General features: G+C 54.2%; 1 protein-coding gene across 10 annotated transcripts in view; it reads right to left on the reverse strand.

Annotated features, from left to right (window-relative positions):
* Positions 1-682: 682 nt before the first annotated feature.
* The window catches only part of Mcf2l (MCF.2 cell line derived transforming sequence like), a 166,470-nt gene continuing 141,353 nt past the window's right edge, over positions 683-25,799 (reverse strand). For 6 of the 10 annotated variants that reach the window (XM_074042949.1, XM_020163788.2, XM_074042954.1 and 3 more), the window contains 23 exons: positions 25,078-25,197; positions 24,466-24,657; positions 23,807-23,998; positions 23,139-23,298; positions 22,061-22,134; positions 21,720-21,796; positions 19,821-19,887; positions 17,535-17,650; positions 16,268-16,337; positions 13,948-14,040; positions 13,757-13,849; positions 12,868-12,993; positions 11,702-11,923; positions 11,355-11,447; positions 10,224-10,302; positions 10,015-10,081; positions 8,796-8,911; positions 8,275-8,367; positions 7,286-7,360; positions 4,259-4,380; positions 2,695-2,807; positions 2,430-2,533; positions 683-2,323 (listed from right to left, as the gene is read on the reverse strand). In XM_074042949.1, the coding sequence (XP_073899050.1) occupies positions 2,238-2,323; positions 2,430-2,533; positions 2,695-2,807; positions 4,259-4,380; positions 7,286-7,360; positions 8,275-8,367; positions 8,796-8,911; positions 10,015-10,081; positions 10,224-10,302; positions 11,355-11,447; positions 11,702-11,923; positions 12,868-12,993; positions 13,757-13,849; positions 13,948-14,040; positions 16,268-16,337; positions 17,535-17,650; positions 19,821-19,887; positions 21,720-21,796; positions 22,061-22,134; positions 23,139-23,298; positions 23,807-23,998; positions 24,466-24,657; positions 25,078-25,197 (2,550 nt within the window). In that variant the 3' untranslated portion in view covers positions 683-2,237. The remainder of the gene's footprint in view (positions 2,324-2,429; positions 2,534-2,694; positions 2,808-4,258; positions 4,381-7,285; positions 7,361-8,274; positions 8,368-8,795; positions 8,912-10,014; positions 10,082-10,223; positions 10,303-11,354; positions 11,448-11,701; positions 11,924-12,867; positions 12,994-13,756; positions 13,850-13,947; positions 14,041-16,267; positions 16,338-17,534; positions 17,651-19,820; positions 19,888-21,719; positions 21,797-22,060; positions 22,135-23,138; positions 23,299-23,806; positions 23,999-24,465; positions 24,658-25,077; positions 25,198-25,799) is intronic. The other 4 variants (XM_074042953.1, XM_020163786.2, XM_020163785.2 and 1 more) reach the window with 1 other exon arrangement.

Consider the following 25,799-nt stretch of genomic DNA (forward strand, 5'->3'; position numbering starts at 1 on the left):
TACCATTGTCAGCAACATGAAACCTGCACAAAATAGTTATGAAACAATGAAAAAATTTTAAAAAGACATTTCAGAATCTAAAACCACATTTCTTTTCTTTTTTTTTTGTTGAGACTGGGGTTTGAACTCAGGGCTTTGCTCTTGCACAGCAGGCACTCTATTCCAGTCCATTTTGCTTGGGTTATTTTGGAGATGAGGGTCTCGAGAACTGTTTACCTAGGCTGGAAACATGCCTTTGTGTTTTCTTTCCGGGATCTCCTTTGGTAGTTAATCCAATCTGGGCTCTTCCAGTGGTCCAGCCACACATCAATCAGCATATTCGTCTGCTGTGAGTTAGATATCATTACACTCACCCTTCCTTCCAGTTTGTGTTTTCTGTTCACCGTGCTTTTCCTGCCCTCCCCCTTCCCCTCTTCTGTGGATCAGTGACCTCCCTTCATTCTCCCCTGTTTTGGTTAGAAGTTGTACAGTGTGTAATTACTATTTTATAAGGTTTTGTGTTTCTCTGGTCACCTTCACATTTTGTCATTATTGTCTGATGGGATTCAGATTTAAGATGCCAGGTTGCTGGGCATCCCTCTGCCTTTTCCCTGCTTCACCTCATATTTGCTGGGCTGGGCACACGTGAGCCTCACAGAGCTCGCAGCACTGGGTACCCTGGGTCTTTACAGAGAAGGCAGACTGCAGGAGTTGGTTTATTTATTCAAACTTCACCTGTACAATTAAGAGCTCTGATCTTAATGATTCATTTACATCGGCAATATAAACAAACAGTGAATGCAGGGTGACAGTTTAAAGTGCCTTTATGAGGAAGGGATCACACAGTGGGCAGCCTGTGCTGGACAGAGGCCTGAGCAGCAGACCAGGCAGATCAAGTCCCTCGTTCGTTCCTAACCACACGTGCACCAGAGGAGAACGGGCAGTGTTTGCATGGTTTCTGTTTTATTACCATTCTCTGGAGGCCTGGTCAGCAATGGCTGTGCACACCAGAGGAGGGGAGGACACTTCAGCTGTGACACAGGGGAGAGCAAGCGTGTGGCCTCCCAAGGCAGGACAGGGAGGGACCATAAAGTGACAGATGTTCAGCAGCATGAGACGATAAATACATCCAGATCTTATGTACACAGGTGAACATATATACACACACGTACAAAAATATCCGCCCCACCAGGCACAGACAGCGTTTCGCAAACACAGGAAAGGGGAAACAGAAGCAGTCCCTGCAGCCGGCTGGCCGTGGTGTGAATGGAGCCCACTGGGCCGTGGCCTGGGCTGCACCGGTGGCGCTGGGGGAGGGGACCCAGGGAGAGTACGGTTGACAGCAGCAGTTTCACAGAAGCCCTGCAGAAACTGCGTCTTTACATTTTCTTTAAAAACAATAAAAAAAAAACCCTAATTCAATGAAACACTTTAAAAAATTGAGTCCCTTTTTTTTGTAGAAAAGAAGTTAATATTTTAAATGATAGTTTAAATTTTCTGGTGAAAATGAAACCTGTGCGGTGCAAGGACCTTGGCTTTCAACTGCTTTGGGTCATGGAGCCACCACCCGAGTTACCAAGGGACATGCTTTCATTCACCTGTGACAGGTACGTTCCAGGGAGTGCCAGCATTTCAGTGAGAGTCTCCAAACCATCTAGTGGTAGAAACAAGGTGCTTCGATGTAAACCCCGTAACAAAAAATAGTTTTATATCAAATACAGTATCAAATTGTCATTTCATGTAAACACAGTGATTCTTGGTAAAGATCTGAGGCCAAAGTACCACAAAAATGGCCATGGGGTTGATCCCCGTTTACAAAAATCAAAACCTTAAAAAGACATGAGTCCCTGGCCTCCTCCTCGGGCCACTGCTGGCGAATCGTCCCCTCCTGTGGATACCATTCCTGCAGAAAGCACCAAACCAGAGATGTCGGGACGATGGAAAGGCTGCTCAGCCGCTCGAGGGCAGGTCAGGGTGTCCCCGTCCCTCTGGGGTCTGCTCTCCGCAGCCCCTCCTCTGTCCACTCGGGACTTTCCAGAAGCTCTGGTGGCCACTGCCCCCTAAGCCACTTTTGCAGGGGTGGCGGGTTCCGCACTGAGGCTGAGGTCCTCTGGCCGCTGGTTGATTGGGGTCCTCCTGGTTGTGGACATCTTGGAGCACTGTCCCTGGCCCAACTAAGCAAGCCCAAGCAAAAGGAAACTCGGAGAGTTGCATGATGACCTACTGCATGGTGGCCTGGTGGTCCGCAGAGCCCGGTGCTACCCCTGGAGGTCAGGGAAGGGTGCGGGGACACCCTCGCTGCAGCTGGAGGAGTTACTCAGCACGGCTGACCCCGGGCTCGACTCTGTGGGAAGTAAGGGGACACACTGGGCTGTGGTTCCCGAGCATACCACATCCCCTCTGCTCTGGGCCAGGGCCTCAGCAGGCTTAGTGGTTCCCAGGGATCTTACCTGAGCTGCTCAGACACTGGGCGGAGCTGGATTTGCCCAGGACAGCACACAGGTTGCTGGCCGGCAGCCAACCCTCCTTGCTGCTGGTCAGGTCCCGGACATACCTGGAATGGTGGCCATGGCTGTCCCCATGCCCTTGGTCAGGGCAGGGGGTGTGGGGGTGCGAGGTGAGAGTGCTGGGGGGTGCCTGAGGTGTGGGGGTGACTCAGGTGTAGGGTGGGCAGGTGTCTGAGGTGTGAGGAGATGGGTGCAGGTGTTGTCTTACCAGAGCCCCTCGGCACCCTCCTCCACCACTTCTACCACGTCCCCGCTCCTCACAGCGAGGGTCTCCAGGTCCCCCTTCTCATCATCCACTATGACCGTGTATTTTCCAGGAACCTGAAGGGGACACGGCAGAGGGACAGAGTGGAGGCGCCTCCTCTCAGCACCAGCAGGCAAGCAACACACTTCTGCGCCCCCCACCCACTGTGGAGTGCCAGTCATAGGCAAACGGGAATGTCCACGCCACAGTGGACCATGCAGCAATGAGAAGGAGGCCACAGCTTTGTTGGGGTCCTGCTCATTTGTACAGATTCTGGAGAGATTACTAGCTTAAACTGGAAAGTTTCTCCCACCCCACTCCATCTAGGAGGAGGCTAAGTCATATTTTGATCATGTTAAAGAAAATAAACTGAATTACCAGCCCGTTCCTAGCACTACCACGTCCTCATGGGCTGAGCTCCTTGCTGGCCTCCAAACAACCCCCTGAACCCCAGGACTTTTGCACTTGCTGTCTCCCTGTCTTGGAATGCTCTCCCTCTACTGCAGGTTTTCTTTAATGGCTGCACTCTCTGAGAGGTCTCCTTGGCCACTCAGTTGAGCTGGAGGCTGGGTCCTGCCATCCGCCGGCCTCTTCCCTGTTGCATTTTCTTTCAGGGCAGCTATTCTTACCTAGCATGCTACATGTGCCTCTCTGTGAGTTGAGATTCAGGTCTGCTCTGTTCCCAGTTTTATTGGCAGAGCCTGGAATGGGGCTAGGAGTATGGAAAACTGCAGTGTTTGTGGAATGAGTTCTACTGTGGAATGTGGAGCTGCTCCCAGCCTCGTGGGGGAGCTACGAACGCATGACCGGGCATGGTAGACTGCAGCAAGGCTTGGACCAGAAGGACGGCGAGGGCCTTGGTCGTCACTGGAGCTGCTTGCCTCAGGAGGAGAGGCCTGCTCTGGGTCCCTCTGGGCCACGTCCGAGCAGCAGGACCACCTCCCACACTGAGGACACGGCCAGGCCTGCTCCCCATCCACGTCCTCACTTGCAGGCCTGTTAGAGGCGCCCCCTCGGGAGAGGCCGTCTGGTCTGAGACAGTCCCTCCACTCGAGGCCTGGTCTGACTGGACGTCCTCTGTTGGCTGCTACAGCCTGGTGCCTGGCTTGGCCCAGCACGGAGCGTGCAATAAGGAAGTCGGTATCATCCCAACTCTAATGACTGAAGGTGCAGATGCCTCTCCCTCGCTGGTGACATTGAAAACAGATGTCAACCACGCAGACGCACACTGCAAATCCACAGTAAGTTGGTTCAGTTTCTCTGAGAGTGAGACAGAGGCGTGTGCTTGGCTTTAGGAAAACTCAGAGTAGTCCGTGATGTGGAGGTGAGGAAAAGTGTGGGCCATCCTCTAAGCAAGGGGCACACTGTGTCCAGGCTCTAGCACAGGCCCTGGATGCACAGGTCACAGGGCCTTGGCACTGGACAGCGAGCTAAGTGAGGGTTGCGGCCAAGGTGGATCTTCCAGAACATTCCTTCCCATTGGACAGAGCACCCACCCTGAGCTACCCACAGAGAGGCCAAGGTTTACCAGCTTCTTGGGGTCCACACCGCCATCTTCCTCTGCATCAGATGAGTTAATGGGCTCCTCGGCACTTGACCAGCCGCCATCGTCCTCAGGGGCCTCCAGGGAGTGGGACGTTTTGCTCCAACCTAAGAGAGACATAGGCTCCGGTCAGGGCCACGCCAATGACAGGGTCACCATTCCTCAAGTGGGGTCCTGGGAGTCCCACAGAGCCCCTGGAATGTGCAGCCCCCACACCACACTGTCACCCTCCCAGGTTCATAAACTGGGCTGCACGTGACACCCTTTGTCCTTGTCAGGCTGCCGGCCCAGGCTCCCCACTTCCGAAGTGTCTAGCACATTGTGCTACAGCCGCACAGTATCAGGCAGTCAGGGTTTGGGATACCTGCTTCCACCTCCTGGTCCGATGTGTGTGTGGAGATGAGTCCCAGACCCGCCCAGAGAGCTATGCCCTCATCAGGCTCGTCCCCCCCAAGCCCATCCATCTGACCTGCACCCTGCAGCTACCACAGCAGGGGAGGCGTTTTCAATCAACACCTACCACACTGACCAGGAAAACAGTTTCTAGCAAAAATGACCAAGTAATTTCCTGACCTGTGAGCTAAATAGGACTGTCATTCTCCCCGAGTAGGTGAGCAGCTGGCCATGAGTTCAAGGCTATGCAGAGGATCAGAGCAAAACCAGAGCCTCATCCCAATGTCCTGCAGAGCCAGTGGGGAACTGACACTGCTTCATTGTTGCTCCTCTGCCACAAACCCATGATGGTGGCAGTAGTATTTTCCATGTTGGAGAGACAGAGATGACGAGTTTATGCTGCTGAATAAATCAACAAATGCTAGTAACAGACGTACGGGACTAGGCTGCACTCATATGATAGATACTAGATACTGTCACACTTCAACAAGAAGCAAGATCGCCAGGGTCACGGGCAGACCGATAACCTGACTGGAGCCTGGGCACATCAATGCCATGTTCCTCTCACTGTCTTTTGCAGTGAATGCCCAAGGCTGGCAATGAAAAGCTTCTGCTAAGGAGAACTGGAAAGCCATCTTGTCTTCCTAGAAAAGGTGACTGGGCCTGGGTGCTCCCCGACACGGGCACTTCCCAGCTGCCCACAGATTACTCAGTCTTAGCACCTGTCCTACCGGGACAGATGCAGCCAGAGCCCCTCTGAGCACTACCTTCCTGGGCCGGTCTGTGGGACAGCTGTGCACCTGGCCCTGCCCAGTGTCACACCAGGCCTGTGTCTGTGTAAGAATGGGGTTTTGTGTTTCCAGTTGCAGTCACCCTACCCTTTCTGCTGTGAGCACACCTATAGCTGTTAGCACTGCCTGGGAAGCTAGGATGGGTTTTGGTGCTGGACAGCCTGGCTTAGACGCCATCTCCCCTCCAGCCACCCTGTTGCTGTGAAGCCTGGATGGGAGCTCTGGCCAAAGAGACCAAAGTCTGAAGACAGTGGGAAAAGGAAGATGAAGTGATACCTTCTGGAGGCAGAGTAGGCTGCACTGCCCGGTCACAGAATTTATAGAGAGACTGCTGTGTGGTGCACTGTCTGTGAGGGACCTGGACCAGCTTGTGACTGGCACTTCCAGAGAACAGCAGGGTCCGAAGACCCAGAGTGGCACCAGGCCGTGGTGCTGTTGGACCCTCTGGATTCTTACCAGGCTGGAGTAGCATCCCTGCATGCTTTCTAATGGGTGCAGGGAAGCCTGACATACTGAAGTCTGGTGGCACCCAGGTGCCAGCTGGGGACAAGACACAAAAGCATCTGGAAGTGCAATCATCTCAAACCAGGCGCCACAGCTCTCTGGGATGCTGGGGGACTGTGCACAAGAATACTAGGCCAAAGTGACCTGGGCACCTGGCCACCTCAATGCATAGACACAGCAATGCTGGGCCTCTGGGAAACATTGGTGATGGGCAGCCGTGCAAGGCGGAGGACTGTCCTCAGCACTGCAGGCTGCCCTAGGCAGGGTGAAGGAGGACGGGCTTTGCACACCACCTGCTGTCTTCCCTGCATTCCTGCCAGGCTGCGCTGTCTCCTCTCACACACAAGGGAGGGAAGGGAAGCTTGCAGAGGTGAAACCCTTGGCTACAATGAGGTGGGTGCAGTGTCTGGTCCATGGTGAGCTTGCCAGGCCCATCTTTCTGCCTCCATACCGTGTCCCACAGGGGCGAGCAGGGGGATGGAAGGGGTCACAAGTAAAAAGGGACAGAAGCAAGCCTTGGCAGAGGCGGCAAACTGGGCAGTGGCTCTTTCTCAAGCACCTGGGGTCAGCAGCTGCGAGTTTCGTCCATCCACATGCAGACTGTGCTAGAACCCAGCAGCTCCGTGCCTCTGGGCCCCACCAAGTGAGAGGAGCTGGGCTCAGAGGATGGCTGGGGCAAAATGAGCCTGGGGGTCTGCAGTGTGGTGGCCTCTGGTCCTGGGATGGGGATATGGGTCAACTTATTCTCCCAGGAACCATTGCAACTGTTTAGAAAGCTCAGGAACTCAGAAACAAGAAACCCTCTCCCTGAACCCCTCTGATCCTGGGGTGGGAGGAGGGGATGTGTTGGATTTCTGGGGGAGGGGGAACATGGCAGATGTGCTGGAATACGAGGGAGCAGGAAACAGAGGCCCAAATCTCCCAGTTTGGAGTTCAACCCTGTCAGCCTGTATGAGTCGCCACCTCCATGTAAAAGGGGAGGATGGACCTGATCCCATAACAAGAAGGATGGGGCAAGCTGGTGATGCAGGGGACAGGTACTGTTCCACCCTGTGAACAGGGTGCCCACGGCTTACCACAGCACTGAGCAATGAACCCCAGGTCACATGCTAGCCACTGCGAGCACTGGGCAGTTCTGCCACCTCTGGGCAGCCCCAGCTGAGTTGTCGACGGGAAGCAGCACCCCCCAGCGTCTGTCACCAGGCATTAAGCTGTGAGTCCCCAGGACTGCTCCTGGCTTGCCTGACCTACTCGTTTGCATCCTGGGTGCCATGCAAGGCCACAGATGGCCCGCCTGGCTGGTGCCCAGGGTCTGTTGCGCTACCTCGTAAGCCAAAGGGAGTTGGGTCGCTCTTTACTTCGTGTCGCTTAGCTTTTTTGTCAGGACTGGTTGGAGAAGCTGCAGGAGGAGGACAAAGCAAAAATACAACAGGAGAGAGAGAGAGAGAGCATGAGGAATCGCCGAGCGAGCAGAGGTGAGTGAAATGTCTGTGAGTGAGTGAAATGGCTGTGGGTCTCGCAGGGGAGGGGATAGCAGGGAAGATGAGGCTGGAGGACGGTGGTGCTGGCCATCAGTATCATCTTAGGGCTGCCTCTAGACCTCTTGTCAGCTCTGCATTGGAAAGTATGCAGAAGCAGAAATGGAGGGTTTTTTAGGTTTGTTTGTTCTGTTTTTTGTTTCTTTAATTTAAAAGTATGTCATAAATTGGGGGGGAAATCCCTAATTCTCTGACCAGTGCCTGTCTGACCAGGCACTCTGGCCTTGAGCATTGGGAGGGGTCTTGCACAGAACTGCAGCAGCCCAGCACTGTCCCCGGCTGTCGGGGCCCCTCAGCCACCAAGGTGCACTCCAAGGTGCCTAAGTGATTCTGAAGCTCCCAGAGGCATTCTTTGCTGCCATTCACTTGCAGCACATGCTTTAGAAGACACCTGGCTATGGCACTCAGCACTGGCAGAAAAGAGTGGCCACAGCTGGAAAGGCAAACGCCTGCGGAAGCCAAGGGGTGTGGGGACAGGGAAAGGAGAGGGGCTGGGGAGACGCTGGCCAGAGAGCAGCCCACAGCTCACAAGTTCCAGCAGGCTATATTTGCTAAGCTGGCCTTTGTGCTTCCAAAGGCACCCCTAAAAGATAACTTCAGGCCCCTGGATGGACACAGTGCAGCGGACCAGAATGATGCAGTGGAAAGTGGTGCAGAATGGGCTGCGGGTGGGATGGGGCTGTGGGTGCCTCCTGAGACCTTCCCCACGCATGGGCCGCACAGACGCCACCAATGAGGACAGGGCGGAGGGAGGTGTCAGGCGTTAGGTCTTTACCTTTCTGACCTTTGAGGTTAGCAAAGCCCTGCAGCGTGAAGCGCTTTACAGAAAGTGCAGAGCTTTCAGAGGTAGAGCTAGAGACGGCGTCGTCTAGGAGGGAAGAGAGACAGAACAGAACAGAGGTGTTGTCTAGGAGGGAAGAAAGACAGAACAGAACAGAGGTGTCACCTAGGAGGGAGGACAGACGGAACAGAACAGAGACATTCTCTATGAGGGAGAGGGGATAGAACAGAGATGTCACCTAGGAGGGAGGAGAGACAGAACTAGGAGGGAGGAGACAGAACAGAACAGAGGTGTCATCCCGAAGGGAGGACAGACAGAAAGCAGAGGGCACTGGCCGCTGCCCCCAGTCCAGGTGGCTCTGAGGCTGACATCTCCCAGGTCGAGTGTTCTGGAAGGGGGAGGGGACCCTGAGCTCTGCACACATGGCAGGCTGCAGGAGGATACCTGGTCTTACAGACTGCTGATAAACTCTCTCAAGCAGCACCCACACGGGTCCCACCATGGCAGACACCCACCTTTGCCCTTCTCAGGAGGCTTGGGCAATGATGAACTCACGTATCCTTCCAGGCTCAGGGGGTCTGTTTTCCTGTCTTCCAGTTTCTTGATGTTTCTGGTGCTCCCTCTTGAGGGGCTGATGGTATAAGATGCCAGTAAAGAAACAGCACATTGCCGGATTAGTTTCTCAGGTGTCTCTGAGGACCACACACATTGGGACATCTCACGTCCAGGCCACCCCAGAGGCAGCCCATTGTACCGCCTGAGAATGTGGACCACGCAATTGGAGCCAACTGAGAACAAATCCCACCTTCCCAGATTTCGAGTAGGATGACTGTGGGAGTGAGTTTCTCATTTAAAACAAGTGTTCTCTGGCTGATTTACTTAGGACCTATCCTAGCCCATGAATGATTAAAGGTGACTTATATAAAAAAGGAAAAAAGTTAAAAGAAATAATAAAAATAATAAGTGAATGAATAACAAAGGAAAAATGAGGGCAGAAAAGATACAACAAAGCCACTGTCCAAAATGCACACACGTGTGCTGACCACAGGCCTTGAATCTAGCTCAAGCTTTTAGTGACAGACCCTGTGCCAGCCACCATCCATCACATAATGTTGGTGGCCAACTGTCACCTGGAAGTACCCCTGACATGTGCTGACCATGAAGGGAAATAATACAGAAACAAAGCAGAGGCCAGGACCTGTGCTTGCAGGGAGAGGAGCAGAGAGAGGGTCTCTGGGGATGACCTCCCCCTTCCCAGGACAAGCCAGCAGTATGTCACTGGAGAGGCCTGGGACAAACCCAACCCCAACAACCAGCAGGTCCCTGTGACAGTGGGGAGTAAACTCAGGGAGCATGTAAGAGCCCTGCTCTTTTTTTTTTTTTTTTTGGTACTGGGGCTTGAACTCAAGGCCTTACTCCTTGAGCCACTGCACCAGCTGGTTTTTGTGAAGGGTTTTTTTGAGATAGGGTTTTGCAAACTATTTGCCAGGGCTGGCTTAAACCACGATCCTCCTGATTTCCGCTTCCTGGGTAGCTAGAATGGCAGGCGTAAGCTACTGACACCCAGTTTAATTTTGATTTTTGAGACAGAGCTTGTGTAGCCCAGGCTGGCTTTGAACTTGTGGTCCTCCTGAGCCTCAGCCTCCCAAGTTTTGAGATCACAGGCATACATATGCCACCACGCCAGCTAGAAATCCTGCCTTAAAGCTCACGACGTACATGTCTGATGCTTACCTGGTGCTGGCTGGCGCAGGCAGAGGCAGGCTGTGGGACTGCTCTAGGGCTCTGTGCTGGCTGGCTTCTGTGGGGAGGGGGACAACATGTGCCGTTTAGCATCGTGAACCAAACACCATGACACACACAGGCTAAGGTCTCTCATGTGTTTTGAGCATGTTGTGAACATTTTGAGGGTCAGAGGAAGAAAGAGCCAAAGGCAGCCTCACCTCTGCAGGCCTGCAGCTGGCTGGTCAGCACTTTCCGAATTTCACTCACCCATGCTGCTTTAATTTCAGGAGTGGGTGCCTGTCCCCAAAAGAAACCCAGGAGTTAGCACTCAGGTGCCTATTGATCATGGCTGACGATCCGAGGATCCAACAGATCACTGTGTGTGAGGGACAGATGGTAGTCACGTCGCCTTGCTGCGTAAACTCTTTGACCTGAAGCATGGGATGGACTGGAAAAAGCCGTGTGACTATGCAGCAGCCCAGGGTGCTGCTGGGACCCACAGGAGGTCAGCACCTCTGTGCAGCCGCTCATACTGGGTTTGGCAGACAAACTCCACGCGTGACCTCGAGTGAAGGACTTCCTGAGAGTGGCTTTGCCTTGACATCCTTTTAGATACAAGGACAGTGGTCAGTCTGAAACACACAGGGAGATGACAGACTGCCAGGCCAGGGTGTCAACTGTGGCCAGGGGCTGCTATCCTATCTTGGTACAGATGTGGCCTGTGGCTTGGCCTGTGGGTTGCTGCCACACGGGCAACTGAATGCTGAGGGAGCCAAGCCTGGTCGCTCCCCCTGGTGTCCCCTGTCCTTGCTTCGGCTCTATGTGGCTTGGGTGCAGGACTGGAGGACATGATGGGGCTGTGACATTGCTGTAACCACTGTGTACCTACTGGTACCAAATCACCCCACTTATTAGGATGAGGCTACTGGAAGGCCCAGTTGGTGTGTGGCTGAATCCTTCACAGGGCACATGGGGTCTTGCCAGGGCTCATGGAAAGGATGCCACCTGAGTCCACGCCACAGCTCCACCCTCTCCCCATTGGCACAGTGAGGACAGGTGCAAGGCACACCTCCCCAAGCCTGGATGGCAGGGCTGCAGGAGGGGGCAGCCTATTCCTGGGGGCGCACTCCTAACACCCCAGTCTGTACTTGCTCCCAGAGTACATCCTGGGCCAGCTCAGGTCACAGATGCCCAGGGCAGTGTCCCAGTATGAGGCATGGCAGCTCCTGTCTCTGGGCTGTGAACCCACAAAGATTCTAGATGCAGTTCTCAATAAAATCTCTCGTTGGCCCTCCCTATGCTGCCTGCGGGGACCTTGACACCTGGCCTGTGAGACAGGTGAGGCCTACCTGGATGATGTAGACCTCTTCTCTGGCATTGTACCAGATCTCAAACTTCTTAGCGTCACCCTTCACATTCTCTGTGATGCCAACCGCAGTCATCTGGTGAGGGCAGAACCAGGCAGGCATCAACATGTCTAATGAAACCTTCCTCCTCGTTCAAAGAGGATAAAGTGATGGGGCATTTTAGGGGTTGGGGCTAAGAATGGCAGAAATCCCCAAATCCCACAGCCATGGACAGGAGCTGGGTGTCTTCTGTCCCTTGGTGTCAGACCAAGGTTTACTGAGATAGGAACTGGTCATCAATTCCCTCCCTCAGGTCAGTGGGCAGAGCCCTCTGTGCCACCCTCACTCACATTCAAGGACTGCTTGTAGCTGTAGGACGGGGCCTTCTCATAGCCCTCCCCATTCTCCTCCCTCTTCTTGCAGAAGAGCACGGCCTTCTCATGCAGAAACAGGTGGCGCTGCATGGGCTTGAACCTGGCCAGCTCCTTCACCTTGGTGTGGCCCTTCTTGTGGTCTGTCCACACACTGAAGGAGCCCTGCATCAGCAGCTTGCCCAGGTCACTGAGGTTTCCCTGAAATGGGTGACATGTAAGACAGATGACACAGGGCAGCAGGGGAGGGAGGGGGCAGGCTGGGGGCTTTAAGCATGTCAACGAGTGAAAGCAGTCAGTTAGGAAGGCTATGAACTGCAGGGTTCCCACCACATCACACTAGAAAAGGCAAAACCAGGGAGACAGGAGATCAGAGGTTGGGAGGAGGGAGAGACAGAGAGGTGAGCCCCGAGGGTTCTTGGCAGGGAGGATTCACTACTGTAACAGTAGACACAAGCACTTGCACTTATCCCAAACCACAGAATGTACAGTATGGACAGTGCACCCTAATGAGCTATGAACTTTAGTTAATAATGTATTCTGAATAGTTCAATTATAAACTGGTGTCTCACTAATGCCAGAGGTTAGTAATAGGGTAAACTGTGTGTGGGAGAGGGGGCATATGAGACCATTGTGCTTCTTAAAACTAAAATCGCTTAAAAAAAAGTCTATTAATTTTAAAAACAAACTGAGAATGAGAGCTGAATCTATATACGTAGAGAGGCAAAAACCTCAGAAGTCGATCCAATATGGGCCTAGAAGAGTGAAAGTAGGAATTTGCCTTTGATGGTCACTCATCACAAGTCACCTGCCTACAAACCACATCACAGAAAACATATGGTCCATCTGCTCTCCGAGGACTCCTGGTCATCAGGCAGGGAAAAGGCTAGACCACATGGCTGCTGAGAAGGCCCCTTGCCCACCCAGAGGGACATTCCCGGTTCGCTCTACACGTGGGTGAGCCCATGTGGTCTGCACATCCAATGCTGACCCAGGTCCACCCAGAGTCCTGGCCAGAACCTGGGTCTTCACATCAAGGCCTAGGGAGCTCAGAGGTGTTGAGAGAGTGCCCCCTGAAGGCTGTTCATGAAGACCCCATCAGGACCAAGACATGAACAAGGCACAGGGAGTCCTCAGCCCCTTACATCATAGCCAGTGATGGCGATGAGGTGCATGGAGTCGTTCACAGCCTTGAGAATGCCCAGGATGGAGCTGAGTGCCTCCTGCAGGTCCTCGGCCCCCTCGCAGTTCTTGCTGTATTTCAACATTTCCTGAGGGGGCACAGTGGGGAGACAAGAGGATTGCTTATACATAGAAATGTTCCCAACACTCCTTCGGGGCCAGCCTGCTCCCAGAAATTCAGAGCTGGGCAGGCCCTAAGATGGACTCCTAGGAAGCTTGGCATGGCTCCTGGACAAGACACAGGCGACCCATCAGCCACACTCCTGCTGCCCTTCAGGAGGTGTCCTGCCTGCTTTCCTAAGCCTTGCACCCACACCCTCCCAACGGCTGGGCTGATGGATGGATGGTGGGATCCTACAGACCAGGAGCTGTGTAGCCCAGCTAGTGTAGACCCCCAGCCCCCACCTCCTGAGGAGTGGCTCCCTCTTGCCACTGTAGCCGAAAGTACGGAGCTGCAAACTGTTTACTGCCACACTGGGCAAACTCTTAGATGGACTCTCCTCCACACTCCCCACCACCCACGAGGCTGGAGACTGGCAGGATAAACAGGGCATGGCCCTGCCTTGGAGGGTTTGTGGGCTTGTCAGCACAGAATCCCGGGGCAGGATGAGCAGGGACCCAAGGGGAAGGGGTGCATCTGGCTGTTCATCTCTGTGTCCCCCCACCACCCTACATGTTCAGCACATAGTAGGCACTCACAAATGGCTGAACAAATCAGGGCACCCACAAGGTGGGAGGAACATGGCTTGGAGAGGGTGGCCCTGGGCCTGGATGCAGGGCTGGGTGGGGAAGAAGCCTGGGTGGGGCAGAGCAGCAGCAGACACCCACCCAGCAGGTGAGAGGGTGGCCCACCTTGAGCAGCAGCTGGTACTTGGTTATCCTCTGCACGGGCTTCAGCAGGTAGGAGTCCAGGCTCAGCTTGTGGTCTAGCTTCTTCTGGCATTCCTGGAACCATCAAGCAGCTGGGGTTAGACAAGGTCCCTGGTTCTCTGTTTAGGGTGACTTGTGGGGAAATGTCAGCCTAAGGGAGCGTCAAGACGTACCTGGAAGAAGGGACAGTCAGAACACTGTCTCCACAGGCTCTCAGACCGCGGCTTGTTCTGACAGTACTTCTCATAGATCTGGAAGTCCTCCATCTGCAGCCAGGAGGGACAAGGAGTGTCACAGACTGCGTTCTGGGCCTACCGAGGTGGCTGTCCCAATCTCAGAGCTTGAGGGCTGGGGAACCCCCAGCAGACTCCTCCAGCCAGGTGTCCTACTGTTTTATCACAAGAGGGGAAGAGGAGCCCCAGGTCCCTGCCAACCATCCCGGAACACAGATCTGGGTGGCCCGGTGGCAATAGGACTCTGCCATGTCCCATTAATCAAAGGTCCTTCATAGCCTTGTCTGTCTGTTTATTTACATAAAATTCTAGGATCTTCTCAGGCAGTTTTGAAAATTAGACAAATTATTTTGTAAACACACACACACACACACACCGGAGCCCTGAGTGAAATGAAATTGCCTGTGGGCGCCTCAGGACACAGATGGCTGTAGGGATTAGGTGGTTGTCAACTCTAGAACACAGAGTGCTCTGGGTGCAGATTATTTTGGGATGCAGATGGTTTTAGGTCTTAGATGGTTTTAGGATGCAAATGGCTTTAAGGCATAGAAGTTCCTAGGGTGTAGATGACTCTAGAAGACAGAGGGCTTTGGGGCAGAGACAGTTTGAGGCACAGATGGCCTTGTGGCACAGTTTTGGGGCACAGATGGTTTGGGGGAGCAGATGGTTGTGGGGTACAGATGATTTTGGGATAGTGATGGTTTGAGGGTACAGATGGCTCCAGGACAGGACTTTGTGTGGAGCACTGGATACTGTTCGTCCAGGCTGGATTTAGGAAGAATGTAGGTTGTGCTCCCTACAGCTACCCTAGATATCCCTGTCCTCCCCTGACTCGGAGCCCTTCTGGCCTGCCTTGACAACTAAAGCCACCCCTGAATGAGCCCTGTCAACCCTGAGCTTGGGGACAACTGGTGGCTGCAAAGTGGCTATGGAAGCAGACCTTGGGCTGCGCAATCTTGTGTGCCTCAGTCTCCCCAACGACACACCTGCTCAAGGCCAGCAGGCCATGGGCCCCTGGGAAAACGCCCAGCCAGTATGGGCCTTCCTTTAGCCCAGGTTACCCGGGCCCTCGCTGCCTGACAGTTTACTGCCTCACACTAGAACTTCACTAAACCCCTTTGTCCTATGAGAATTACACAGGGTGGCTTTCTCTCCACACCAGACAAGGAACATGGAGCAGCCGACTTCCCACTTTACAGAAGGAGTTTCCAGGGTTTGGTCTCCCACAGCAGTGCAAGCCTGAGGACCACAGTTCCCTTGTGAGCTTGTCACAGTGCAGGTGCCCATCCCCAGGCTCTGCATGGGGGACCGAGCACCTGCACCACTGACCAGTTCCCAGTGCCCAACTCAGGTCTCAGACGACGTTTGGAGAAATACCAACAGCCAAGCTGAGCTAAAACAAATAGGGCTCCTTCCTTCCCTTCTACCTCTTGGTTCCAACTCATGAGAGAGTCTCAGCCATCAGTTCTTTCATGAAATTGCTCCATTTTTCTACTGACAGTGAGCTACCTTTCCCAGGCCGCCAAGCTAGCAGTTCCACACTTAATAGGACAGATCCCGTGGGTCTGAGAGGAAAAGATGCAGTGGATTGTGCCTTTCCTGCTCAAAGCTTCTCTACAGCCGTCCCTTTAGAGTTTGTCCCCAGAGCCTTGTGAAAGAGGCAGAAGTCCACGGCCTTGACGAGGAGGAAATATGGCTCAGAGAGCTCCAGGAACTTGGCCAGGATCATCAGGCAAATAAGGAGTCTTAGCCAGGGCCAGACACAAATAAAGACAAAGCCAGGCTGGCAAGGTGGCTCATGCCTGCAATCCTAGCTACTTGGGAGGTAGAGATCAGAAGGATCACAGTTCAACAACAGAGCAGGCAAAAAGTTTGGGAGACCCCATATCACCCAATGTCTGGGTGCAGTGGCAGGTGCCTGTCATCCCAGCTAGGTGGGGAAGGACATAGTGCAGTCCAGGCCAGCATTTTATAAAGTGGGCCCCTACCTCAAAAATAATCAACCTGAGTGGAAAGTTTGTCAGCACCTCCAACTTGCACCAGGACTCCAGTATCCCCAAAGCTCAGGCTTAATGTTTTTTGTCTTTTTAAAAACTAGTTATTAGCCTTAAAAAAAGCTATTCTTTTTCCCTCCCCCAAAGTATCACCTATTCCAGCCTCACGTGAAACACTGTGCTCTACCTGCAACTGGAATGGAACCGCAGTGGAATTTGGAGGCAGGGGTACAGAACGGTTCTGAGAGGCGTGTGGAGATACGTACCCGCTCCAGGAAGCACCTCCCCACCAGCTCCGGGCAGTCTATGCAGCTCTCCAGCTCCCGTAGGAAGATCCTGGATGGAGGAGTTCACAGTTGTGTGACAACAATAACCCACAGAGGGGACATCATTTCCCAGAGAACACCACTCTTTACTGGATGGCAACAGTGCCCTACCTGGCCTGGGACCCTGTAGCCCACACCCGTCCCTGGATCGCTGGTTCTGTTGTGAGAGGCCCTGTGCTATCTCCCTCTGCTTCTGGCATTCACACCCACAGAGGTCAGGACTGTTTTCAGATGGGCACAGCGGTGGGAAGAGCAAAGACAGAGATGGAGTAGTCAGGAGCTCAGCAGGCCCGATCGTGGACCAGTGGTTTTCTGGGACACATCAGCCCAGGTCCACGGCTGGTTTCCCCTCTAATCTTCTGACTTCTATTTGTCCCTTGGGGACATCCCAGGGAAGGGAAGGCTGCTGGGGCCACTTGAGGGCTACCTGTGAGGATGCGAAGGGAGGTTCCTTGCATCCTTTGGAAAAGGAGCAGCTCTGGTGGGTCAGTGGTGGGCAGCTGCTTTCTCTGGAAGCAGTGGGTCAGAGTCTTTGAAGCAGAGAGGCAGGTAGAGAGATAGGATCTCAGGGTCCCTAATTCCCTCACAGTGCTGTGCACTCAGTCCATTCACGCTGGGCCTCTTTTTAGGACACATGTGCAGGCCATCCACCTATCTTCTTTGTGCCCACCCTGGATGGCAGGCCTACCCACTTGTCTACACTCCCACAAGCCCTCACAAATCATGTCAAAGTCACAAAATAACAAAGAGGAGCTAAGGATAAGCAGAGCCAGGTGGCCATTCATATTTGTCGAAAGGCACGAAGAGGCCACTCTTGGCTTTCTGGGGACAAACAGTTCCTCTTGCTCTCAAGAGGGGAGAATGATGGGAAGGAGTGTCTGGTGTGCCATCCTTTTCAAGAAGAATGAGCTCAGCACAAAGTGAGCCTTGCTAAGGCCTTCAGGACCCAAGTGCCAAAGGCACACCCTTGGGGGACAAGAGAAAGATGCCTGGGGCTGACCACTCACCTCTAACCCAGTCATGCTGGGCACCAGCCAGCTGGACAAGGAGCAAGTGGGTGTCAGAGAAAGTGCCTGGGAACCCACTGCATGCCCACCACTGCCTAGAGGAATCATCCTCAGTCAAGCACAGCCAGGGCCCCTGGGTCCCGGCACCTTGAAGGAGGGAGAGGCCGGAGGGTGTGTGTGTGACCAGGGCCACGCCCCACCTGTTGTGGAAGTGGTAGATCTCCTCCATGTTCCCAAACAGAATCTCCTTCTTGTTGTGCAGGCTTGAGGAGATGAGGTGTGTCATCAGGGGGTTGTCCATCTCCGCAGCATAGCCCTGTGGGGGACGGGTCAGGTCAGAAGACAGGCCAGGAATGCAGCGCACCTGCCACCACCGAGTGCCGGTATTGGGACGGCTGGAGGCCAGTGATGCCTTCTCAGTGCTTGTTTAAAAGTGAGCCCAGTGCCAGGACGCGTAAACAAAGTGACTCCACTCCTACTTACGGGTGATTGCCTCTGAGAAGGTGACCTGAAGACATTCACAGAGCAGGAGGAGGAACAGCACTGTCCCGGGCAGGTGCAGCCTCACGCCTCGTCCTTCCTAGCCGGGGCCTCATCCCTTTTCCTTCCTCCCCTCCTTCCTCCCTTCCTCCCTCTTCCCTTCCTTTCCTCCTTCCTTCCTTCCTTCCTTCTTCCCTTCTTTTTATCCTTCCTTCCTCCCCTCCTTCCTCCCTTCCTCCTTCTTCCCTTCTTTTCCTCCTTCCTTCCTCCCCTCCTTCCTCCCTTCCTCCCTCTTCCCTTCCTTTCCTCCTTCCTTCCTTCCTTCCTCCCCTCCTTCCTCCCTCTTCCCTTCCTTTCCTTTCTTCCTTCCTTCCTCCCCTCCTTCCTCCCTTCCTCCTTCTTCCCTTCCTTTCCTCCTTCCTTCCTTCCTTCCTCCCCTCCTTCCTCCCTCTTCCCTTCCTTTCCTCCTTCCTTCCTTCCTTCCTCCCCTCCTTCCTCCTTCTTCCCTTCTTTTCCTCCTTCTTCCCTTCCTTTCCTCCTTCCTTCCTTCCTCCCCTCCTTCCTCCTTCTTCCCTTCTTTTCCTCCTTCCTTCCTCCCTTCCTTCCTTCTTCCCTTCTTTTCCTCCTTCCTTCCTCCCCTCCTTCCTCCCTTCCTCCTTCTTCCCTTCTTTTCCTCCTTCCTTCCTTCCTCCCCTCCTTCCTTCTTCCCTTCCTTTCCTCCTTCCTTCCTTCCTCCCTTCCTTCCTTCTTCCCTTCTTTTCCTCCTTCCTCCCCTCCTTCCTCCCTTCCTTTCCTCCTTCCTTCCTTCCTTCCTCCCCTCCTTCCTCCTTCTTCCCTTCTTTTCCTCCTTCCTTCCTTCCTCCCCTCCTTCCTCCCTTCCTCCTTCTTCCCTTCTTTTCCTCCTTCCTTCCTCCCCTCCTTCCTCCCTTCTTTTCCTCCTTCCTTCCTTCCTCCCCTCCTTCCTCCCTTCCTCCTTCTTCCCTTCCTTTCCTCCTTCCTTCCTTCCTTCCTTCCTCCTTCCTCCCTTCCTCCTTCTTCCCTTCCTTTCCTCCTCCCTTCCTTCCTTCTTCCCTTCCTTCCTCCCTTCCTTCCTTCCTTTCCTCCTTCTTTCCTTCCTTCCTCCCCTCCTTCCTCCCTTCCTTCTTCCCTTCCTTTCCTCCTCCCTTCCTTCCTTCCTCCCTTCTTTCTCTCCCTCCTTTTCTTCCTTCTTTTTTTTGGCAGTACTGGAGTTTGAACTCTGGGCACTAAAGCTTGAACCACATCCCCAGCCTTTTTTATTCCGGTTATTTTGGAGATGGGGTCTCACTTTTTGCACAGGCTGTACTGAACTGCAATTCTCCTATTTTTATGCCCCATTCCTACCACTTCAGCCTCCCCCATAGCTTGGGATGACAGCTGTGTGCCACTGCGCCCAGCTATTGGTTGAGATGGGGTCTTGTGAACTTTTTGTCCAGGCTGGTCTTTAACCATGATCCTCTCAATATCAGCCTCCCAAGTAGTTGGGATTATAGGAGTGAACCACCAGCACCTAGGCTTTTCCTAGGCTTTCTGTTAGGGTGTAACTTACACAAAGGGCACGGGTTATTGTGCACCTGCATAAATTCATTGTGTGACTGCAGCCAGCAGCGCCCAGCTCATTCATTGTTTGGAGCACCTGGCATTCTCCACAAAGGCACCCCGTCCTCTCACTAGACCTGCTTTGCCTGGATCTTTCATACATGAAAGCTGTTACACTTTCCTTTGATCTCTTTCACTGTCACTGTGTTGGGGAGGGGGTCACGTGTTTGCTGCATGCATTAGCACTCTCTCACAACCCCCTGTCCAGATCTACCTGCCTCGGCCCCACCCTCCACCTGGGCTGTTTCAGCTTGGGCTGTTGCCAGGTTAAGCAGCTGTGAACACTGCACATGCTTTTTCATGGCCAGAAACCATCATTTCTAGGCAGCAATTTTAAACTGCAGCCAGAATGAGGCCAGTGTGCTGCTCCCTCCCCTGTCCAGCCTCACCTCCAGGACGCAGAGCAGCTCCTCCACGTAGGCCCGCTCTGTATCCAGGAGCTCATTCATCACGTGCCTGTGGGTGGGCATGGAGAGCAACCACAGGTTAAAGCTGGGAGAAGTGGCAGGAACCCTGGGTTCCCAGGCTTATTTGTGGACAAAGAAATGCAGCTCTAGAAGAGAAGGACTTGCACAGCATGAGGGCTTAGAGGGGAGGCTGAGCCCAAGGTGTGGACCTCCCCTGGCCTCCTTCTCCCCTTCTCCACCTACTCTGTCTCACATCCTCTGATGCAGCTGCACCACCTCTCTTGCCATCGTCTGACACACCTACTGGGTTTTTGGGCCCCATCTGCACAAAATTTTCCCTATCCTTGCACACACTGGCAAGCTGACCTCCTCAGCCAACCACTTTAGGAACACCCACTGCTCCCCAACACCACCCCATGGCCTCCTGGGCCCCTCCTAGGGCCAGTCTAGGGCCAGTGTGGCTCTGCAGCTTAGCTTTGGCCTCCCAGCCCTTCAGCTACACAGCCTCCTCCCTTTCTGCACAGGACAGGTGCACAGACCATCTGAAGACTCACTATGTGCCATCAGTTGTGGAGTCCCCGGCTTACAAATCAGCCATTCAGACCTTTTTTGTTGACAAGGGCCACTTGTTTATGGCCCATTAATGCCTACTTAAATTCACAAATTCTTGAGCCAACAGACCTCCCGGGTTGAGACTTGCACAGTCAATTCTAACCATGAAGATCAAGTGTCTGGGCCCTGCCTGTATATAAGTGGGCAGGGGACCGGGTTCTGCTTCTCAGCTATGACCTGCACAGGTGTGAGGAAGGCCACCCCTGTGAGTCTCAGGACCCTGTGCCTGCTGCTTTGTGTGGAAGCTTCCCCACCATCCTCCCTTCTCTGTCAGCTTCCATCAGAAGCCAGAAGTGACAGGATCTGTGTTCACCTCCAAGCTGGGCCATTATAATTCCAGAATTTGCTTGACAGATCAAAGTCTGTCCAGAGTGACACTATTTGCTAGGGACACCTGGAAGGAGCTGCCTGTGTGCACCTGCTTGTTCGCAGGCTTCTAGGAGGCTCTTCTTCATCCTGGCATGGCCCACGCATTTACTCGCAGATGCGTCAGAGCATCTGCAGAACAGCGATAGGGCGCTGGGTGCACAGTCTGGGCTGCTGTGACCCCAGGTCCTTGATGATGTGAGCATGCATTCCCCCCACCCCCACCCGGCCCCTAGTGTTCTGGCTTCTCTCCAATTTTAACCTCCTGTGTTTACATTGCCTAGCCTGGATCAATGAGACCTTTTTTCCTTCCTCTCCACTTCTCTCCACCCTTCCCCTCCCCTCCTTCCTCTTTCTCTCCATTTTTTTTTTTTTTTTGAGGGACTGGGGTTTGAAGTGAGGGCTTTGTGCTTACAAAGCAGGCACTCTACTGCTTGAGCCACACCTCCAGTCTGAGGCATTCCTTTCTTAAAGGTGAGAGAGGTCAAGAAAGAGAACTGATTTCCGGTTTTTGCAATGTGCCCTGAATCTGAGGATCTGGGGTTCCCAGGAGGGCATGACAAGACGGGCCTGACAGTCATGCTGCCCCTACAGTGCACTGGCCACATCTGGCTGTTTCAGTGACACTCAGCTGCTGAGCCTCGCTGGCCACACTGCACTTGTCCACAGCCCTGATGGGCCAGCAGCTGCTGCAGTGGACACACTGGCCTCTCACTTTGATGGGGTCCTGTTGGTGGCAGTGAGTTTCGTGTGTATCTGGAGATGACTCTTTCCTATGGCTCCACCCCACCCTTCCCTCCAAAATCGAACCCAGGTGTTCCTGGGTGTCTGTGTGCTCGGTGCTGTGGGGACCAGAAGATGAGTGGAGTTGAGTGTGGCATGGCTGGAGGGGCAGCCACCCACCTGCGCAGGATGGCCAGGCTCTCTTCCTCGTCCCCCGTGGAGCTGGCCCGGCCCTGTCGGTTCTCACTCATTTCACTCTGAGGGGAGAACAGAATGTCAGCCGTGAAAACGGGAAGGAGCAGACTCAAGTTCAGATTGTCACAGCAAGCCCCAGCCCCATTCCCCATCTGGGCAAGTCTGAGGAGGGAGGATGGGCACCCCGGAGGCCAGCAGACCCACAGAGGTGGGCTACATGCAGCGTCATGGAGGGACCAGAGAGAAGGCCAAGACACTTCACCAAGAATCTGTGGCATTACACCCAGGATGGGGCCATGTGGGATCAGCACAGCGTGTGGCCTCACCTTGGCTCTCCTGTAGGGCCCCCTCCGGAGTGCACTGCCCTCAGAGCCAGAGTTCTCGGATCCTCTCCAGCCACCTGGTTTGGAAAAAGCGGGGAGTATGGCATGAGCTCTGCCTGGGAAGGGGAACACGGTCAGAGGAAAGAAGTAGAGGGTCCAGAGAGGAGACAAAAGAACAGAACCAAGGGAGCGGAAGGGATGTGGAACTATCCCAGGGACCGTTGACCGGGGCGTCCACAGACCCTAGGTGGGGACACAGTTTGGGCTGACAGATAAGAGGTAAGAGGGAGGGAGGAGCTCACAACAGGACCTGGGAGGTCTCCAAAAGGCCCGAAAGTAACTTCCCCTCCCCTAACACGCAGGAAGGCAGAGCCTGGCTCTCCAGGCCCTCAGGCCTCTGAGGCTGACATTTGCCAAAGCCCTGAGGCCAGCAGCAGATGCTCAAGCCCACTGGCCTGGCTTTCCTGTGAGAAAGTCCAGCCAGGATGGGAAAAAAATGCTTCTGGTGCAGGGAGGGGCAGGGACGTCTGAGAAATGGAGCTTCCTCTTCCTTGGCCTTGGGGAAGGGTTGGTTTGGGAGCAGGGCCAGGAGGGTCAGTGGCCATGGGCACCCTCCTGAGCTTGTAGGGTCTGGGACACAGCACTAGGGATGGCCAGAGGGCTTGGTCAGAAGTCAAAGCTGAGCAAGGGACTATTTTGGCATGATGGTGGGGAGACAGGCCAGAGAGATGGCCACAGGAGTTTTCCTCATGGTCAGTTTTTTCCAGTTTTGTGGCCACATGGACTCAGCTGAAATGACCTGACTCTGCTGTCCCTGCAGCACAAAAGCAGCCACAAATGGTGATGTGCAACGGAGTGGGTGTGACTGCATCGCTGTAAAACTTCATTTAAAAAAAAATGGGAAAAGGCTGGAAGGAGCCCTAGGCCACAGTCTACCAACCCTGGACCAGGGATGGAGGTAGGAAGGGTAGGAGGCCCACTGAAGGACACTTCACGCACATGTGGCTTCTTTGGGTGAACCAAGGTCGAGAGGCCCTCAGCAGGGACTCCGGGCTTCCAGGGATGAGATGGTTGTCCTTACCTGGGGAGGGGCACGGCGACTTTGTGAGCGCCTCTGGCCTGGGGGCCACCGGCTGCACAGGCCGTGTCTGCTTGGCCGCCAGCTTCTTCAGGCTGGCCTGCCTGCGGTGAAACATCTCCTGCATGCTCTCTTGCTTCTGAAAGACCTTTTGCACATGTTCCTGAAATGACAGAGCACATCTTATAAATACTGGTGTCAGTCATGAAAAACATCCTGTCGCACACAGTGTGCCTCGGCGTGCACAGCTTCCCTTTCTGAATGTTCACAGGACAGCCTCCGTCCAGCTGTGCTGCACGCAGCTCGGCTCTCTATGGATGGGGGCAGTCTGAAGCCTGGGGAGGACTGGGAACCGTCTCCACAGCTTGGAAAGGTCAGCCATGGAAGGTGGCATAAATTTCTTCGTGTTGCCAGGTTCCAATGAATGCTGCCTTATAAAGAACACACCCATCACAGGCAGAGTCAAGAGGGAAGTGGGTGATACTTGCACAGGTGGCGTGGGAATCATTTCTACACTGAAGGGAAGTCTGAGCCCAGCGCCCTCCCGCCTCTGCCTCATCTCCCACACCCCCCATCTACGTGCAATCCCTTAAACCATCTTTCCAACGTTTGCTAAGCAGCTGCCCACCACTCAGGTCACGGGGGCTGCAGATGAGCTGAGCGAGCATTACCATGAGGTCCTGGGTGAGGATGGATTCATATTCCTTGTAAATTTTATTGAGCTCCTGGATCTTATTTTCTGCACCAGTCTCCAGAAACTTCTCAATCTCCTGGAGGGCTGCTTCAGCACCGTCCTGGGACTGGCATTTGTCCACGGGCTGCGAGGCCAGCAGGAAGATACCCTCATCGCACCACTTCATGGACTGCAAAGAAAATGCCGCCATCAGGAGCTACAGCTTGCCATCTGTGTGCACTCGACCTGCCGCGTTCCACTTGCTTCTCGCATGTCATCTGCCAGCTGATACATCCTCAGAACATCCAAGGCGCTCAGCCTCTAAGGCCAAAGGAGGCCTGAGGGGCTGCAGCACTGCAGAGCCAAGCAGACTGCCCAGGCTGGACTCACACCACGTGAGAGGAAGGCATAGGTCCCAAACTGACAGGGAAACTGAGTTATTGGTCCTCCTAAAGAAATCATTACTGGGGCAAGCGAGTCCTAGGGAACAGTGCCATTGGGGTCTGACACTCTAGGTCAACAAGGAGGAGGAGTACACTGGTATTTTGATCACTGACTCCGATCAGCCCAGTGACGAGGTCGGCTGGACCAGGACGTGGGACCCTCCTGTTGGTGTGGAGGACAGGAAGATGTGTGGGACAGGGCGGGGCCTCCTACCGTCTCCAGGAGGCTGTGCAGCTCCAGGGACTTGCCGAGCAGCCCTCTCCTCTTGCTGAGCTCTGCCACAAAGTGGTCGCAGAGGTGCTGGAGCTCCTCGCACTTAGGGTGAATGGAGTCCACAGCGTAGTGCTTGCTTTCGATGAGCTGCTGGCCCTCCAGGGACAGGGCTCGGGCCCTGTCCACAGCCACCTGCGAGATACCGTCACCACCCAGAAAGTCAGCTCAGGCTTGTTTCTGTTGGAGGCAAAGGGGAAACCTAATCCTATAGGACATCCCAGAGACGGGGATGGCATCGCTCTCGTTCACTGCTACAGCTGACTGAGTACCACCTGATCCTGGAAGCCATTCTGGTGCTTGGGATAGTGCTGGGTGACCTGGCCCAGAGGGAAATCAATAGCTAGTTCATGGTTTGTGACAAAGGGGCTGCAGACGGCAGAGCCTGTGCCCAAGGCAGAGGTGGGCACCATGGGGTCCCTGTGCCCTGCCTGTGATGTCCCTTGGGGGCACAGGAACTTCTACTCTGATGGTTGACAGCCTGGGTCCTGTGCCCTCTGAGCTGCCAGGTGACACTGTGACCACTGCCCCCCTCTGCTTGCATCCCACTCTCACACTGGACTTGGTCTCGAAGCTGGCCAGGTCCTTCAGCAGGTGCTGCACGTGTGCCAGGCTGTTGCCGATGTCGGTGAAGGCGACCATCTTCTGGGACACTGTGTCCAAGGAGGCTTTGACCTGGAACAGAGGAGGGCCATTTCAGAACACCCACACCCAGTGCAGACAGCAGTGAGGTCATGAGGAGCCCAGGGGAGGCAGGGGACAAAGCCACTCAGGCCTGCCCACAGCCTCACCAGTGGAGGCCCGTGCTTCTCTGTGCCACAGCTGAACACGTGACACTGGACAGCCAGAGAGACACAGGGGGTTCAGCAGGCATTGGCCCATTCCCTCCAGTTTGGGTGGCAGGGGGGCTCCCGTCCTCCAGCTCAGCACTGAACCCTAATGTCTCAAGGCTGTGGCAGGAGGACGAGCTTTCGTGTAACTATTCTTAATTCTGTGCCAGCTTGTCCCTTTACACACAAAAGTTTTTTTTGTTTTTTTTTTTCCACACAAAAGTTTTCAATTCTTGTCCTAGAAGTCATCCTAAGAATGAGCCTGGGTCACAGCTCAGATGGCTGCCCACTGAAGCTGGGGGGCTGGACTCAGTTGGTGGGTCCACTGAGGGAGGCGCAAACAATGCAGGACACCATTTCCCTGCACCTTCCCCATGGCCCCTCAGTTACAGTTAATGCAAGGCCTCTCAGCCAGGGTCCCTGGGAACCCGCCTTGGGAACCATCTC

This window comes from Castor canadensis, chromosome 10 (assembly GCF_047511655.1).
Source record: "Castor canadensis chromosome 10, mCasCan1.hap1v2, whole genome shotgun sequence".
Taxonomy (NCBI): domain Eukaryota; kingdom Metazoa; phylum Chordata; class Mammalia; order Rodentia; family Castoridae; genus Castor; species Castor canadensis.